General features: G+C 45.2%; 1 protein-coding gene across 2 annotated transcripts in view; it reads right to left on the bottom strand.

Annotated features, from left to right (window-relative positions):
- Positions 1 to 12,894, bottom strand: part of PAMR1 (peptidase domain containing associated with muscle regeneration 1) — a 50,295-nt gene extending 37,401 nt beyond the window's left edge. Inside the window, exon 1 of one of the 2 annotated variants that reach the window (XM_033149788.1) lies at positions 12,517 to 12,894. In XM_033149788.1, coding sequence (XP_033005679.1) covers positions 12,517 to 12,592 — 76 coding nt within the window. In that variant the 5' untranslated portion in view covers positions 12,593 to 12,894. Of the gene's footprint in view, positions 1 to 12,511 lie in introns of both variants that reach the window. The other variant, XM_033149796.1, reaches the window with a different exon arrangement.
- Between the last annotated feature and the right edge of the window lie 518 nt (positions 12,895 to 13,412).

Raw genomic sequence — 13,412 nt, 5'->3', positions numbered from 1 at the left:
AGCCCACCACACGGTCTGAGGGACGGTGGACCAGCCCACGGCTGGAAAAGGTTGCTGACCCCTGATCTAAGAAGAGGGATCCGATTCACATTTCCTTCCAGCTTATGGTGTTTTCTGGAGAAAATAGATGCTGCAATCCATTTGTTACATATGACATACGTTATTGTTGTCAGATGACAGATTGTTGTTGTTGTTGTTGTTGTTCAGTCGTTCAGTCGTGTCCGACTCTTCGTGACCCCATGGACCAGAGCACGCCAGGCACGCCTATCATTCACTGCCTCCCGCAGTTTGGCCAAACTCATGTTAGTAGCTTCGAGAATACTGTCCAACCATCTCATCCTTTGTCGTCCCCTTCTCCTTGTGCCCTCCATCTTTCCCAACATCAGGGCCTTTTCCAGGGAGTCTTCTCTTCTCATGAGGTGGCCAAAGTACTGGAGCCTCAACTTCAGGATCTGTCCTTCTAGTGAGCACTCAGGGCCTATTTCCTTGAGAATGGATAGGTTTGATCTTCTTGCAGTCCATGGGACTCTCAAGAGTCTCCTCCAGCACCATAATTCAAAAGCATCAATTCTTCGGCGATCAGCCTTCTTGATGGTCCAGCTCTCACTTCCGTACATTACTACTGGGAAAACCATAGCTTTAACTATACGGACCTTTGTTGGCAAGGTGATGTCTTTGCTTTTTAAGATGCTGTCTAGGTTTGTCATTGCTTTTCTCCCAAGAAGCAGGCGTCTTCTAATTTCGTGACTGCTGTCACCATCTGCAGTGATCATGGAACCCAAGAAAGTGAAATCTCTCACTGCCTCCATTTCTTCCCCTTCTATTTGCCAGGAGGTGATGGGACCAGTGGCCATGATCTTAGTTTTTTTGATGTTGAGCTTCAGACCATATTTTGCGCTTTCCTCTTTCACCCTCATTAAAAGGTTCTTCAATTCCTCCTCACTTTCTGCCATCAAGGTTGTATCATCAGCATATCTGAGGTTGTTGATATTTTTTCCGGCAATCTTAATTCCGGTTTGGGATTCATCCAGCCCAGCCTTTCGCATGATGAATTCTGCATATAAGTTAAATAAGCAGGGAGACAATATACAGCCTTGTCGTACTCCTTTCCCAATTTTGAACCAATCAGTTATTCCATATCCAGTTCTAACTGTAGCTTCTTGTCCCAAATAGAGATTTCTCAGGAGACAGATGAGGTGATCCGGCACTCCCATTTCTTTAAGAACTTTCCATAGTTTACTGTGGTCGACACAGTCAAATGCTTTTGCGTAGTCAATGAAGCAGAAGTAGATGTTTTTCTGGAACTCTCTAGCTTTCTCCATAATCCAGCGCATGTTTGCAATTTGGTCTCTGGTTCCTCTGCCCCTTCGAAATCCAGCTTGCACTTCTGGGAGTTCTCGGTCCACGTACTGCTTAAGCCTGCCTTGTAGAATTTTAAGCATAACCTTGCTAGCGTGTGAAATGAGTGCAATTGTGCGGTAGTTAGAGCATTCTTTGGCACTGCCCTTCTTTGGGATTGGGATGTAAACTGATCTTCTCCAATCCTCTGGCCACTGCTGAGTTTTCCACACTTGTTGGCATATTGAGTGTAGCACCTTAACAGCATCATCTTTTAGGATTTTAAATAGTTCAGCTGGAATATCATCACTTCCACTGGCCTTGTTGTTAGCAAGGCTTTCTAAGGCCCATTTGACTTCACTCTCCAGGATGTCTGGCTCAAGGTCAGCAACCACACTACCTGGGGTGTATATTACCTCTATATCTTTCTGGTATAGTTCCTCTGTGTATTCTTGCCACCTCTTCTTGATGTCTTCTGCTTCTGTTAGGTCCTTTCCACTTTTGTCCTTAATTGTGGTATTCTTTGTACGAAATGTTCCTTTCATATCTCCAATTTTCTTGAACAGATCTCTGGTTTTTCCCATTCTGTTATTTTCCTCTATTTCTTTGCATTGCTCGTTTAGAAAGGCCCTCTTGTCTCTCCTTGCTATTCTTTGGAAATCTGCATTCAATTTCCTGTATCTTTCACTATCTCCCTCGCATTTTGCTTGCCTTCTCTCCCCCGCTATTTTTAAGGCCTCATTGGACAGCCACTTTGCTTTCTTGCATTTCTTTTTCATTGGGATGGTTTTCGTTGCTGCCTCCTGTATGATGTTACGAGCCTCCATCCACAGTTCTTCAGGCACTCTATCCACCAAATCTAAGTCCTTAAACCTGTTTTTCACTTCAACTGTGTATTCATAAGGAATTTGATTTAGATTGTATCTTACTGGCCCAGTGGTTTTTCCTACTTTCTTCAGTTTCAGCTGGAATTTTGCTATAAGAAGCTGATGATCAGAGCCACAGTCAGCTCCAGGTCTTGTTTTTGCTGAGTATATAGAGCTTCTCCATCTTTGGCTGCAGAGAATATAATCAATCTGATTTCAATGTCGCCCATCTGGTGATGTCCATGTGTAGAGTCGTCTCTTGTGTTGTTGGAAAAGAGTGTTTGTGATGACCAGCTTGTTCTCCTGACAGAACTCTATTAGCCTTTGCCCTGCTTCATTTTGAACTCCAAGGCCAAACTTGCCAGTTGTTCCTTTTATCTCTTGACTCCCTACTTTAGCATTCCAATCCCCTATAATGAGAAGAACATCCTTCTTTGGTGTCATTTCTATAAGGTGTTGTAAGTCTTCATAGAATTGATCAATTTCAGTTTCTTCAGCACTGGAAGTTGGTGCATAAACTTGGATTACTGTGATGTTAAAAGGACTGCCTTGGATTCGTATCGAGATCAATCTATCATTTTTGAAATTGCATCCCAGTACAGCTTTCGCCACTCTTTTGTTGACTATGAGGGCCACTCCATTTCTTTTACGGGATTCCTGCCCGCAGTAGTAGATATGATAGTCATCTGAACTGAATTCGCCCATTCCCGTCCATTTTAGTTCACTGATGCCTAGGATGTCAATGTTTATTCTTGCCATCTCATTTTTGACCACATCCAGCTTACCAAGGTTCATGGTTCTTACATTCCAGGTTCCTATGCAATACTTTTCTTTACAGCATTGGACTTTCCTTTCGCTTCCAGGCATATCCGCAACTGAGTGTCCTTTCGGCTTTGGCCCAGCCGCTTCATCAGCTTTGGATCTACTTGTACTTGTCCTCCGCTCTTCCCCAGTAGCATGTTGGACGCCTTCCGACCTGAGGGGCTCATCTTCCAGCGTCATATCTTTTATATGCCTGTTGTCTTTGTCCATGGAGTTTTCTTGGCAGGGATACTGGAGTGGGTTGCCAGTTCCTCCTCCAGGTGGATCACGTTTGGTCCAAACTCTCCACTATGACCTGTCCATCTTGGGTGGCCCTGCACGGCATAGCTCATAGCTTCCCTGAGTAATTCAAGCCCCTTCGCCACGACAAGGCAGTGATCCATGAAGGGGGATGACAGATTAGGAAATTGTATAAACACTGAATTATATTTTTGCTGTTGCATCCTTATCATATTTTACTGGTTTATCTGTTTAGCAATGTAGCTGAAATAGAATTGCTATTATTGTTGCTACTACCTATCAAGCATTGCAGAATATTTGTATTACCGTTATTTTTTTAAACAGTACCTAAGGTTTTCAACTTGGCAAAAGCTGCCAACTCCTCTTTAAGAAACCCCAGTCTGAAACTGCAAAAATTGTGACTGTTGGCTAAGAAAGTAATTCTGCAGATTCCATCTTCCTTCCATTGGCATGCTGTCTGCATCCAGCAAATTGAAATTTAATGAGCTGACAATTCTATCAGGGTGTCCCTCAACCAAAAGACAGATCTGAGGGCTGTTACTGTGGAGCCTGGAGATAAGAGAAGGTTGCAGAGATGAATAGAGGAAGGAATGTAACAAGACCATCCTTCATTTTTGTCAGCAGCAGGGCCTTAAATTTCCTGTTTATTGTTCATTGCAACAAAAATATTTCAATCTGGATTATGCCTTCCACACACAAAGTGACTTAGAAAAAAATTACAATTTTCTGGCAAAATTATGCACATTGAAGTCACTATGAATAGAAACATAGGAAGCTGCTATATACTGAATTGGTCCATTGGTCCATCTAGGCCAGTATCGTTTACACTGACTGGCAGCAGCTCTCCATAGTTTCAGACAAGGAATCTTTCTCATCCTTACCTTGAGATGCTGAGGGTTGAATCTGAGACCTTCTGCATGGAAAACAGATGCTCCACCACTGAGCACTATTTTTCTAGAAAAAGAGGTGCCAGAGCTTACCATGAATTTCTCCCTTGTTCTCTTAAAATGGCAACAGTGCCCACCTGAGAGGTGCTGGAGCTGAACTCCTGTGAACTCTGTCTGAATAAAGCCCTTGGTAGGACTCTTCCCTAAATACAATCAGATACATGTCTAATTAGAAGTAAGCCCAGGGGCGTAGCAACGTGGGTGCAGTGGGGGTGGTGCGCTCCCGGTGCCACGTCTCCGGGGGTGACAAGGCATGCGTTTTGCCAGCAGCAGCCACATGTAGAGGATCCTCCATTCGTGGCTGCAGCTGCGAGCTGAGGATCCTGCCACCATCCGTATGGCACTGGAGCGCCGGCAACCCGCTATGTAGCACGCATGCGCAGCATCTCTACGTACGACGCATGCACGCTACATAGCAACGCCCCGCCCCCGGGTGCACGTCATGTTTGCCGCTCCGGGTGCCCGAGCGGCTTCCTACACCTCTGAGTAAGCTGCATTTTGTTCAGTGGGACTTACTTCCAAGCAAATGTCCATTGTGCTTTTAAGAGCTAACTGATTCCAATGGAATATTCATACATTATTATTATTATTATTATTATTATTATTATTATTTAGTAGTAGTAGAATTTACCCATCCTAAGGTATACCCTCCAATTGTACCTATTTTCCAGGGACAGCCCTGGAATTACAAAAGCCATTCTGGCTTCTGAATTGATCCCAGAATGTCTCCATTTCCCCAACCAGGGCCGCCACTGAGCTCAGCATTATGCAGCTGTTCCATAATCCTGTGTAATAAACTCTACACAAAGGATATGCTGGTATTCATGGAGACAGATAGTCAGAATGTATGGGCTGTTTATTACACCAATGGCTATTAAAAGGTAGATTGGAATTTTAGACCCATCCTGGTTTATAAGTCAGATGGGTCCATTTTTTATTAACAATGGCCATAAAATCTGGGTGACAGGCTGAGCCCTGTGATGTGGCTTGCAACAACTTATTGGACGGTTTATTCATAGTTTGGATCACAAATATGAGCCAGGTGAGGCTTTGCGACACAGAATCAGTTTGGCTGCAGTCTCCCAATTATGAATGAACACTAGAGGGCTACTAAAGCAGAGCCTCTTTAAACAAAGCAAAGAAATAATGCAGCACTTGTTTTTTGCACTGGATGTCTTGGCCTTAGAATTCTATTGAGGAAAAATCCCATTGCAGCTTGAACTCTGATGAAAGTACAGGGGGGGAAACATACCACAAAGGGTTTCAGAACGTCATGAAGTACACAAACTGACTTCAAGCTATAATGCTTCCTTTCTTCATAGGAAATTGTTTCATTTTATCTGAACACACAAGTTTCACATTCATTCCCAGAAATCTCTCTATTTGCAGCAAACAGCACTTTCGGAGAGAAATAGACACTCTGGAGGGCAGTATTTGGCCAGAAAACAACACAAAGAGGGAAAATAACCCCTTCCCAGGCCTGTTCCCCTCTATTCCAAAGAAAAAGCCACGGCCAATTCTAACCACAATAGCAAAAAACACCTCAATGAAACATGGAACGTTTAGTGCTATTAAGAATAGCCCTATTGGATAATGCCAAAGGCCCATCTAGTCCAGCATCGTATTCTAACTCTGGTGGACCACATGTTTGGGGAAGCCTATAAGCAGGACCTGGATGCAATAGCTCTCTGCCCTCACTTGTGATTCCAGGCAATTGGCACCCTGAGGGATCCTGCCTTCAACAGTCGAGGTAGAAGCTAGCTGTCATGAAGTACACATTTGTTGGAGGAGAAGAACAACCGAAAGGACTCACTGACAGATTTATTGTGTTTATACTCAGCATAATTCTCTCAACTACATGGAAAGGTATTTGCTGAGGGGAGGTGGGAAGGAATGCATGTTTTCTTCCGGCTCTGTGGTTTAATTATCCTTAAAAAAATGATTAAAAGTCTAGATGAAGTGCCAGCTTCCTTAATATTAATCTCAGTCTTATTACACCAGTAAGGTAAGAAGGAGCGACTGGCTAATTTATTGGGATGGAACAAAGGGAGAAATGTCATTAAGTGCTGACATAAACATTTGCAAATTCAGTGAGCCAGGAAATAGCTATGTCCTTAATGTGTGTGAGAGACAAGCGATTCGATTTCCCATTGCTAGGCTCAGGCATTCTAAAACAGATAGGCACCCTTGTCTGTATCTGACTGGCTTGAATCAGACTCAGTTATGATTTTTTCCTTGAGAGAGACGGAGAAAGAGAGAGATGACTTGAGGAGATGGTAGAGGTTTGTAACATTATTCATAGAATGGAGAAAGTAGATAGGAAGACACACATCTTTTCTCTTAACACTACAGCCACTCTGTGAAGTTTATGGGCAGTAGATTCAGCACCAGCAAGAGGAATGTTTTCACACAGTGGATAAACAACTTATGGGATTCACCAGCAAAAGATGTGGTGATGGTCGCTATCTTAGATGGTTTTAAAGAAGGGCTTAAACAAATCTACAAAGTTGCTGGAAACCAACGCAGGGGAGCTTGCTTTTGTGCTCATGTCTTGTTTGTGGGTTTCCCACAGGCATCTGGTTGGTCATTGTGAGAAGAGGATGCAGAATTAGACTGGCCAGTGGCCTGATCTAGCAGGCTCTTGTGATGTTCCTAAGACCTATGTGATGTGAATTCCTGTCACATATGAACTGGTTTTATGCCTCTGAATATCAAGAGACCTTCCAGAAGCTCTCTTCTTTTTTTATCATGATTTAACCTCATGATGTTACCAGGGTGGTCAAACGTGAACATGCTTTCAATAACATTTGCACCTCAATCTGCTCAATTTTTTGATGGGGCCAACAAGCTTACACAATGACTTCATTGGATACAGTCTGAAACACGGGAGAACCTCTGCCAGCCAGTAGATAATGCTGGTTTGGGCGTAACACTAATCCACTCTGGTAAGATACAAATGTGCCATGTTTTTGTGAAGTACTTCTTCCCTGGTTCTAGTATGTTTACCACAAACCCTCATGTTTCCCTTTCAGCTATTTGAGGTGTTTGTTTCTTCTAATGCAGCAAAGCATTTAGGTTAGCGAATGTAGCATGTCATAAATCAACTGGAACCATTGGTAATGTTTCCATCAGTCTTATTTGACAGGAAAGTGTCTGTTTTTCTCATCATGGTCTGGGCACATGTAATGACTTCACCCACTGTTCCCTGTGCCAAACCACCAACGCAACTCTATCCCAAACTGCAGGCTCATGGAGCATGTGGTGATAGAATAGGCCCTCACAAAATGCTTTTTACAGCAATTTTAAGAAGTTAGGAACCAGTGGCTTTGAACAAACACTGTATCTCACAGCTCTGACAATGCAAGTGTTCCAGGGTCTAGATTTGCATCTCAATGCTTTTCAGCTGCTGTGCTAGAAGGATTGTTGGAGCCCTCTGTTGTATATGTTATTATAACGACCAAACTAGCTGTGCAAATATGATTACTGTAATGTGAACAAGCTTTGTTATGTAAACAGCACCACAGGGAAGCCTGGCACCTATGAGAATTTCCCTTGAAATACAAAAAAAAAAGCTTCGGAGAGTAAGTTTTTGCTGGGACTGTGGCAGGAAGAGAAAGAGTTAATGACTCCTTGCTCAGGCTTCTCTGTGCCTGGTAATTACCAGTATAAACACACACACACACACCAAATCTTATGGTGCTTTCTGGTTAAGTAAGAGCAGTTGGAGTCTTCAAAAGACACAAATATTCTCATCACTTTGCTCACTCCTATGACTTCAATAAAAACATAGGAGGGTTTTTAATTAGGGCCATATAGGGAACATGAAGGTTTTTCTTGGCGGATAGAAGATGTGACATAAACTGTTACAAGGTTTTGTGTTTTGCTTTTTTTTTTTTACACGACACAGCTTTTTGACCTCTGAGCAAATCAGTTTGCAAGAGGTTTTTCATGAGTTTGGTGGGTGGCCAATGTGTGAAATGTGACCCCTTAATCATCAGTGCATTCTTTTTCTACCACACACACACACACACACCACTGATTTTTGACACACACCCCCAATGCAGGTCCTTATGTAATACATTTGCTGCATTGACTTGACCGTTGTGTTCCGCTTTGTGAGTGTGACTCATTTTCAGGGGATGGGGGGCGGGCGGAATGGACAGGATTGGCAGGAATATTGCACAGAGAGTATCCATACACAGATAATGCTTGACCCCATGGTACAAAACTATTTGTTTGGAATGCATCCTGGTGAATCATCTTTCCAAACCTCCCAAGAATCCCCAAGCAAGCTGAACACATAAGGGTGTGATCAACATGCAGAGAAATTGTTTGCTTCTGATGGAACTTTCCTTATATTTAATAGTCGGCATGCTCATGGAAGACAAGGGTAGCAAAGGCTGCTAACTACAATAGCTATGTTTCACCTCCACTGTTAAGAGGTGTTGCACTTCTGAATACCAGTTGCAGGTGGGCAGAGTGTGACTGCACTCATGTCCAGTTTGTAGGCTTCTCACGGGCTTCTGGTTGGCCACTTTGAGAACAGCAGGCAGGACTAGGTGGGCCATTGGCCTGATCCAATATGTCCTTATGTTGCATGCATGCAGACATGGTACTGAGACTGCATCTGCTTCTTAAAAAGTGAACCTGTACTGCCTTCAGTGCTGTTAACTAGTTGTCACTATACACAGGCAAGGCTCTGGGAACCTTGCCTTTTGGGTGGCAGGTAAAATAATAGCATAGAACACAAATGAGGAGCTTGTGGCTTTCCATGTATTACAATCATAGAATTGTAGTGCTGGAAGGGACCACGAGGGTCACCTAATCTAAACCCCTGCAATGCGGGGATCGCTTTGCTTCATGTGGGGCTCGAACCCACGACCCTGAGATTAAGAGTCTTGTGCTCTACCAACTGAGCTATCCCTCCCATCATCCCTGAGCATTGGCCATGCTTGCTGGGGCTTATAGGAGTCTGGAGGGCCATGACTTCACCATCCCTGACACAGAAGGTGTCAACCCTATATCACTGAAAGGCAAGGTATCATGTTTTGAAGAAGGAAGATTAAGGAATCTTGGGCAAGTCGCCCACAGTGCTCCCTACCCCTGCTGTTCTGCAGTGGCCCTTTTCAGACATTTTATCTAAGGTGATGCAGGCCAGCGGCACAGCCTGCAGCTGTAATCCTATCCCCACTCCACCCCCCCCCCAAATTCTACATAGATGGAATTTTTTAAATCTCCCTGGGTCAGAAAAGCATCAGTCACTCTCTTCAGAAGTGCTGCTTGCTTACATCATGTTTGCCTCAAACTCCCTTTGATGCCTTTGACTCGATCGAAGAATTCTGCTGCACCTGCCAATCTTCTCTCTCCTGGCTCTAGGGAGATAAAATGGCACTGTCTCTGTGTTTTTTGCCATCTCCCTGCCACCCACTCTGCCTCAAGTAAGCCAAAGTCGTCCCGTGTATTCTCATAAGTAAGTGTGGGAAGGAAGTCTCAGGGGCCTCCACACCATTTTTCTCCAGGCTAAACTGGCTCTGCTTTGTAGTGTTTTTGCCTGGCTGAAATGCCATTGATCTCCGGCAACGGATCTTGCTTGTCTGGATGGGGAACGGAATGTGTAGCCTATGGTGCAAAGGTAAAACTCATAGTTGTTGCTCTGCTCGCTTTTGCCTCTGGCCCTGCCCACCACTGTGTGGCCCCCAGAATGGGCTGAGAATGTTTCTTCAATGGTGAGGGGTGTAGCCTAGAGAGAGTGTGTGGTGGGGGGCCAGATGTGGAAGCTTGGAGGGCCACATTTGGTTCCTGGCCCTGAGATTCTTCACTCCTGTCCTAACGAATTCTGAGAATTATAGACTGGTGAGAGCAAGTGTGCTGGAATAGATTCCTCCCCTTTCCTTACAAAACTATGGGGTCCAGGTGAGAAGGAATGACTGTTAAATAGTTTGTGACGAAGGTGGAGACAAAAGACCAGCATCGCAGCATTCTCCTGCCCCTGGCCCATCCCTCAGCAGGGGTGAAACTGGACTTTATTTCACCTGGGTCAGACTCAGTTTGGCACACACACCCATGCGCATTTGTGTACACGCACACATACAGACTGGGAACCTCAATGGAGCCCCTCTGGAGGCTTCACCTGGAGCAAAAAAAAACTGGCTAGCCCCCCTGCCCCACCCCCTGTAGCTACAGCTCTGCTCTCAGACATACACATATAGAGGGGAGAGAAATGGAGACAGGAATGCCCTTACAGATTGAGGCCCTTTTTCTGTTTCTCCACACCTATCCATGACTGCCCTGCAGTGTTTAATGTACAGCAATTAGGTAGGATTGGGGAGCAAAAAAGAAAAAGAAAAGAGGGTAAAGGCAAGGGAGCCACAGCTGAATATCAGAGGAAACATTGACTACCATGCATTATAAAGTGACTCAGCAGGTAAAACTAATTGCTGACTCTGCTAGAGAATCTGTCACTGTGAGGCTGCAGGGCAGCTTTGGCAATAGGAAATTATCCCAACAGACGAAGCTGATCCTATGGAAGGAATGCGGATTACTATCTGAGGAAATTAAATGCAGGGGTATCCCACAAGAATGTTCTTATCCAGGGATCTTTGCTTTCATCGCTGAGGTGGAAAAAGTTGGGGCTTATCTATGTTCCATGTTCACGGTGCCAGAGTGCTGTTGATGTGGCCTGACCTGCAGCATCTACATTGAAAACATCTGGGAGCTGGTATTAAATACTCCCAGAAGCTGCGTTTTTAAGCTGCTTTGAGGAGGGCAAATGTCCCTGCTAAAAGAACAGTTGACCTAATAGCAGAGCAGGAAGTCCCAAAGAACAGACCTGTGTCCTAGTACGGTATTGGTCTCTATCTCCTTCACCCCCCACTCCCCAGCATCATTGGCCTTTGTCTGCACAAAAAACTCACTGTGTATTCTCACAACCTTACTTTCTTTCTGGTTCATAGCACACAGCACTGAGGAGGTTGGGGGGGGGTACTTTATTGTTCCTTAAATCCACTGTGTAACCGGACAGCTACACTTGTGCTATTATTGGATTGCTTCAGCACTGAAGGCACGAGCTTGGGCAGTAATAAACTGCAGCGCAACTAAGCCCTTAAGAGGGAGCTGCTCAACTACTTTCCGGAGGCAAATGCAGAGACTACCTGAATTCTCTTGTATGCTTACCACAACCAGAGCTTCTAGACTTTTGAAAGGCCCCAAAGCAGAATTTGCTGGCCCTGGGGAATTGCCCAGGAAATCCATTTCGTTTGACTTCAAATGCATTCAAGTGGAGCGCAAGACCTGATGCATACCACTTTACATATGGAGTTATTTATACACACTATGAGCTTCGGTGTTTGGAATGCTGCAATGTTTACTTGGTACATGTGATTTTACCATCATTCTTTTCTTTAATGAGGCAGCAATAGGCAGGCTTCCTTACCCAGAGAACGGATGCTTATGTTCCTAATTTCAAAAGGCCACTGCTTAGGCTACTCTAAAAGCCTAAGGGTCCCACAGAACGCCAAAACGTGCATTTTTGTGTCCACATACTGTCCATGGGACGTTGCGGATTTCCTCCTTTCAGATTCCAGAGTTTCCAGTTGCCTATTAGTTATTAAAAAGTTGATCTGGCCTTCTGGCTCAGAAGGGTAACCCGCGAGGGACTGCAAAGGACTCTGGGAGCGAAAAAAGGAACGCGAGAGGTGCCCAGGCTTCCATGGCAAAACAAGGTGGCACGAAAGCAGCACACTTTGGAGACAGTCCTGGCAAACATATATTGAAAGAAAAACCATTTTGGCAGTATGCATGCCGGCTCAGCAGGCCAACATGGAAACGACAACCGTGCAATAAAATAAAATAGCCCCATTTAACTTCCACACTATTTTCCCTTTGAAGTAAAAAAAGAAAGTAGAACAGTATTGGCAAAAGTAAAGCACAGGTCGGAACTCAAATCTGGCTTTTGTTTTTCTTGTCTTCCCCTCCTTTCTTCGGAGTCAGACTGAAAAGGAAAATCTGCCTTTTGGCAAGCTAAACAAATTACACTTTGCTTAAAGAAAAAGGGGTGGTGTTTTTCTTTTCTACTATTTCAGGGAAACCTAGCAAGAAGTAGATTTCCAGCAGTGTGGCTCAGTCAGATCCTATTGTTTTCCTCCAAATTCTCAGGGAACTCGTCCCAGAAGGTTACAGGATTGATCCCAGCAGCACACGGTGGGAGACCAAAAAACGCACCGGCCTCTCCAGAAGGGGCGGGGGCCCCGCAGAGCCCCGTCCTGTGAAGCATGCCTAGAAAGCGAGTCGCCTACTTACAGTACCTCTTGGCAAGCAGGAAATGAACAGGAGCTGCAAGAGGACTGCGAGTCCGAGGTGGGTCCAGGGTGCTCTCTCCATGCTGCTCAGAGTCAGGCCGCCCAGGGAAAGCGGGTGCCTGCTGCTGCTCAGGGAAAGGAAAGGCAAGGCAGGCGGGCAGGCAGGCGAGCAGCTTTTGCTGGGACCTCTGCAAGTGGCGCTTCTGTGAAGGCTCTCAGATTTCAGACCTCGGCTCGGCTCCCCTCATCATCAGAAGGGGGAACTACCTTCAAGAGACTCCTCAGACGGCCAGAAGCAAGACGACGTCACCCCCCAAAAAACCTCTCAGCTGCTCCTTTTAACTCCTTCTGCGCGGGAGGGGAGCGAAAGGAAGGGACCTGTTGGACGCCCAGCAACGCACGCGTCGCGCTTCTCGTGCGCAAGGGACACGAGGTCATCGCGGAGGGGCGGGGAAATGGGCGGACAATGTGCTTGGGGCAGCTCCTTGCGTATCTTGTGAAAGATACCTGGAGCAGGGCAGCATCAGAGCCAGCAGGGATCCCTCGGACCTCTTTTCTGTGCCGAGATTTAACTCTTGACATATGTGTGGGCTGTGTGTGCATCTGAACATGTGCAGAATTCCAGAGAGACACAGCAGTCAGTAACCTTACTGGGTGCTTCCGGGCTGTTGTTGGATTGAGGTGTGATTCAAACACATGGCGGCAAATTTAAGTTAGAAGTTGAAGCTGATTTGGCGCTTTTGTGCAACAAACTCATCTCCCTCAATTGCTATAAGAAAAGTGACCGGAAAGAGCGGGGTGAGCTTTGCATGATGCACCGGGGTATAACAGCAAGCAAATCAGAATGAATGCTCAATAAATGCTCAATGTCATCTGACTTCCCCACAAACTTTATGCACACA

The sequence above is a fragment of the Lacerta agilis genome, chromosome 1, assembly GCF_009819535.1.
Source record: "Lacerta agilis isolate rLacAgi1 chromosome 1, rLacAgi1.pri, whole genome shotgun sequence".
In the NCBI taxonomy this organism is placed as follows: Eukaryota; Metazoa; Chordata; class Lepidosauria; order Squamata; family Lacertidae; genus Lacerta; species Lacerta agilis.
This window is presented reverse-complemented; position numbering and strand designations above follow the sequence as displayed.